The sequence below is a fragment of the Saccostrea echinata genome, unplaced genomic scaffold, assembly GCF_033153115.1.
Source record: "Saccostrea echinata isolate AGI-Se365-2 ecotype Australia unplaced genomic scaffold, CSIRO_AGI_Sech_v1 ptg000016l, whole genome shotgun sequence".
Classification (NCBI taxonomy): domain Eukaryota; kingdom Metazoa; phylum Mollusca; class Bivalvia; order Ostreida; family Ostreidae; genus Saccostrea; species Saccostrea echinata.
In genome coordinates, this window is record NW_026889765.1 from 24,734,375 (window position 1) to 24,739,592 (window position 5,218).

At 33.8% G+C, this 5,218-nt stretch overlaps 1 protein-coding gene across 1 annotated transcript; it reads right to left on the minus strand.

The window, feature by feature from the left end:
* Positions 1 to 2,692: 2,692 nt before the first annotated feature.
* On the minus strand, positions 2,693 to 4,570 carry LOC133189044 (uncharacterized). Its single transcript, XM_061324485.1, has 3 exons — positions 4,415 to 4,570; positions 3,272 to 3,388; positions 2,693 to 2,841 (listed from the first exon to the last, which is right to left on the minus strand). Exons 1-3 carry the CDS (start codon positions 4,524 to 4,526, stop codon positions 2,723 to 2,725), a joined length of 348 nt encoding a protein of 115 aa, XP_061180469.1. The 5' UTR covers positions 4,527 to 4,570; the 3' UTR covers positions 2,693 to 2,722.
* Between the last annotated feature and the right edge of the window lie 648 nt (positions 4,571 to 5,218).

Consider the following 5,218-nt stretch of genomic DNA (forward strand, 5'->3'; position numbering starts at 1 on the left):
TGAAATTGTACAGGTACACCTAAATTCATAAGGATAATGGCAAAGAAACAATTTAAAAATCAATAAATGCTGACACATACATGTTCAAAGAAACAGCAAAAAGTAGAAAGAGACGTTACTAAAAGACATTCTTTAATTGGTCCCCTTTAATTTTACTTGGAGAAATATTCCAGTGTTTCATATGCTGTAAGTACAATAACATAATAATGAAAGAAATACACTGCTAAAGAAGTACAAAATATTGCATGAGTATTTGTCTTGCTTGCATTGTACATGTGTATAGATTAAAAGCAACGAGGGACGGTTCTACAGGACATACAGTTGTATCAAATCCACTCTTGCTTGGTGCAATTAATACACAAACAATATATGAAATCCACAAAAAAAATTAAAGCAGATAAAGGAAGAAGAACAAGAAAAATTAAAACACAAAAGTATGGAAAAAATTTCTAAATTTATAGAAAACTCCGAATTGAATTTACACAAAAAAATTAAAGAAATGAATGAAATGTAAAGATAGCGAACAGTAATCAAGCTCAAAACGCTCCTTGACTTAAAGTTTGTTAACATGACCGAAGCTAGTCAAGTTTGTCTGTGCTTGTGAATGAATGTAATTTGTCACGGTTTCTCCTGAACTGGTAAAATTATTATGAGTAAAGTAAAATTTCTTAGTAATAAAACATCTAATGCTGAGCGTGTTTCATACAGACTCGTCAATAAAGCATTGTTCCTTCTCCCTCTTTCGTTGTATAATAATTACTGTGTTCGGAATTCTTGTAATTATATTGAATGATTGATTGTATGTTGTTTTACGTCCCATTCGAGAATTTTTCACTCATATAGAGACGTCACCATATACCGCTGAAGGGCTTCAAATTTTGACCTTTACTCGGCACTCAGGGCCATTGGGCAGTGAGGGATCTTTATCGTGCCAACGCCTGCCGTGACACGGGGCCTCGGTTTTTAAGGTCTCATCCGAAAGACCGCAATTAAAATTCTTATGGAGTGATATTTGACCAGTATGAATAAGAGGACGTCCACCTCACAAACATACCTTGCCTTGGGCTCTTGTGGTGAAGAGGCATAGGAGAAATAAGATGAGTGGAACACAGTAGACACCAAATAAACGACACAAGAAGTCAGGACACAGTCACGATGTCAAGAAACGAAGTACCTTACTCATATTGCCACGTCCTGGCTATCACCTGCAGATAGTGTTTACGTCTCCCAACTTCTTCGATACTCAAGAAAATGCTTTGAGAACGATCAATTTTTAAACTGAGAAAGGCTACTTACAGATAAGCCGATGTTACAGTGATTTCAACAACCTCTTATAAAATCTAGTAAATTCTATATAATGTTATAATGACCTTGTGAGCAAATGTAACCTATCATTGGGTTGTAATCTGTGTGATGTGTTTCATACTAATTGTTAGGCCTTTGTTTTGATACTTAATTTGACTAAAGAATGTCCCATCGACCTGATCAATACATAGGGCTCACGATGCTTGTGACCGATCAACAGGAAATGCTTACTATTCCTAGGAATCTGATCCCACCACTGGATTTTCCGAGGGTTGTTTGATCGATCATCGCTCGTTTTCTTCAGCTCATCACATCATTATAATTTTGTGTGTGCACTATAGAATTTTCGGAATGTTGGCAAAAGATTGATTGATTGATTGATTGTATGTTGTTTTACGTCCCATTCGAGAATTTTTCACTCATATAGAGACGTCACCATATACCGCTGAAGGGCTTCAAATTTTGACCTTTACTCGGCACTCAGGGCCATTCAGCAGTGAGGGATCTTTATTGTGCCAACGACTGCCTTGACACGGGGCCTCGGTTTTTAAGGTCTCATCCGAAGGACCTGCGACTTTCACTTCAAAGTGCCGAGCGCATGGCGAAGGAACAGTTGCTACCCATTTTTCATCGACTTAAGTCAGTCAGTAAGGCAGAGATTCGAACTCTAATACTTAACCATTGGTTAAATTCTATTGCTCAGAATTTTTCCACTGTGTAATTCAGATATCCAGTGGTTAAATATTAGCCAGTCCACAGAGGTAGGGAAAGTTTCCTATCTTGTGGATAATCATGGCTACCCAGTTTTTAATTTGTTAAAGAAATAAAGGTTTATAAACATTTTAATCATTAATGAATTGATGATGAGTACTACCAAAGACACAGTCAATTATAAGTCAATTATAATTCAAGTTGAAATGGCTTTGCAGTAATATGGAAGAGGGGGTAACAAAAAGATATGATAGGATTCCGTGTCTTCAACATCAGCAAGAATGTTTCAAATGGGTTCTTTTATGGCTAAAATTGTTGGCATTGAAAAGGATTTCATCGGTCTCTTCCGAAGGACCGATTTCCAAGTCCCGTTGTTAAGACAATGTAATCTATGTAATTTACACATATATTTTTACAAAAGTTTTTTTTTCTCGCGGAAAAACAAAACTTAAATAATTTTGATTTTATTTTCAAGAACAGAGACATACTTCATTATATATGCTTTCAACATGCATAAGTCAGTGGAACCTTCCTAATCAGCTGACAATCGTAATCAGAGATAAATTCATTTGGAGCAAAATGTCAAATTAACAAAGTAACAAATTATCTATTTGCTTTTAATCATATTTCAGCGTTTATCAGAATTAGGGAATAAAAAGCAGAAAGTAAAACTACAATTATTCTGATTTTGTTTCTAAAATTAGAATTACACACAACAACGGCGCGACAGACCTCCGCCACATAGACCTCTCAGATATCTGCCTCTGCAGTAGTTCGAAATATCTTGGCAGGTACCACGTCTCAACAAGCATTGTATGTCCGCTCCTGTTAAAAAGAAATCTTGATAATACTTTCAGCGTTTTCTTCTTATTTTTAGCGTAGTGCTTCTACGAATGATTAATCATATATAAATCCAGTTTTAAAATTTCAGTAAGTAGATGCATTGATTTGTTTGAAACACTTACACTATTTTACTATGATAATTATTTATTTCCAATGTAACATGGCTAAAGTTTTTTAAGGTAGGAATTGTTTGATTTGATACAGTGTACATGTAAGATCTTTAATTATTTTTTATATTATGTTTTTTTAATGGTTTTTTAATTGTACATTCGGTGCATGTTTACTTAAAACAGACATTCCATAGAAAAAACAATATTTTAGATAACTCTTGAATAATGGATTTCGAGCTTTATTTTTTAAAAAAATATTCGTATTTGTCTCCGTGTTAAAAAAGAAGTTTTGATTTACTTACCTTTAACACAACATTGTCTATAAGTTGGTCCAGCACAGTATCCCGGTTTAAATTCGATACAAGGCTCCGATGTATATTGGCATCTACCATTCATGGACCAGCATCGAGAATCGCCCCCTTAAGTGAAAAAAGTATTTCATCGATTGTTTGCTTGCAACGATAATTTCAAACAATAAAGTAAAAGTAAAATTAGAAATACTGCAAATTTCAACATGAAAATTCAAAACCATGTTCACTTGACAACTATTTTCAAGTATATTCTTTCTAAAGTAATTGCCAATTTAGATGATCAACAATACTGAGTATATTTCTCAGTGTTTCTTTTTCTTCATTAACTAAGTAAATAAGCCAGATAGATTTTAAAGATTATTGTATTTTTAAATAGACATGTGTCCCTTTAAGAATCATTGAATACCGATATATTCCCCCATAATCTATTTTCATCCAAACCCACAATGAAGTAATGTTTGGGATGTGGTCTGTTTGCTTCTAACTTTAATCATTTGATATTTATAAGATTGATGAGAAATCGGCGTCTCTGATTGGATGAAAAATATCTTTGATAACCTGCATCAATAACATGTTCAAAAATTAGCCGGGAATATTTATTATGCATAATGGTTGACTTTACATATTTCCTCTTCCAGAGTACTTTCTTACAGAACAAATGAAAAAAAAAATGATGTTATTTTCCTGAATTTCAAAACTTGACCGATACGTTCCTGACTTATTTTCTACTTTCTTTTCTTTTAGAAATTTCTCCCTTTGCTAAACAAATCAGATCGTCGGCATGACAACAATGCAGTTAAGTGAAAGAAAGGAAGAAGTCATTTTACAAATGTTGATTCTTATCTTTGAGATAACCAGTATGAAGAATTAAACTGCGAAAAAATGTTTGTATTCTACCAAAGCGGGGAAATGCCATTAACTTAGGAAACGCGTTACTTTACTTTATCATTTAACCGTATTTTGATCTCGAAAAAACATTTTTTTTTAAGGTGCTTAAGACCATTTCCTGAAAACATTTCGAATTATATAATAATATTGAATAATATTGTGTATAAGAAATTTATATTTTTCATGATACATATATACGTTATAAAAAAAAAACCCTTTTCGCAAACGGAAGAAGGGTATCCTTACCTTCTACTGTAAGACGATCAGGGTTGTTGACCAGAAGAATAACCAAAAAGAACATTAGAACAGACTCGGTCTTGAATGTCATATCTGAAAGAATACGTTGAATTAACCCCATTGGTTTATCATATTTTTCTATTTATACATTTAGAACTATTTTGCAACATTGATGTGGAAATTTTGCTTCCAGTTGCTACTAACAGGATAACTAACAGCTGCCACGTAATGAACTTTATAGCATTATTTATCAATTTGTCAGCATGTTTTCATAATAAGACTATGAAGTAATATATCACAAAACTGAACATTAATAGCAATAGGAAATAGTTTTTGTTTCGTAATCATTTTTATGTCCTTTCAATGGAAGATTCAGGGGCATATAGTTTTTGCCCTGCTCGTCCGTCTGTCTAGCTGTCTGCCTGTCTGTTTGTCCTCAAAAACCCATAACTTTTGATTGATTGGAGGAATTGCTTTGATATTTCACATGTATATTTATTTTGACAAGCCATTTCTGTAGGTATCATCATGTTTGACCCCTTAATCTTGTTCTTGGTGTTTGACCCAGTTTTGCAAAATTTTACCCAACTTGGCCATTTCTTTTGAATGGTTGGTGCTAGGGCTTTCATGCTTCAGATATGTAATCATTGTGACAAGACGTTCCTTCGCAGCACAGTTACGGCTACAAAAAGGAGGCGGGGCCTAATTTGTACGGGAAATGCTAACTGCGACATCACACAACAAGTCTTAAAAATACCGGAAAATGAAATTATTTGCTATTTTAAACTGTAGGAAACCATCAAACTACATCAA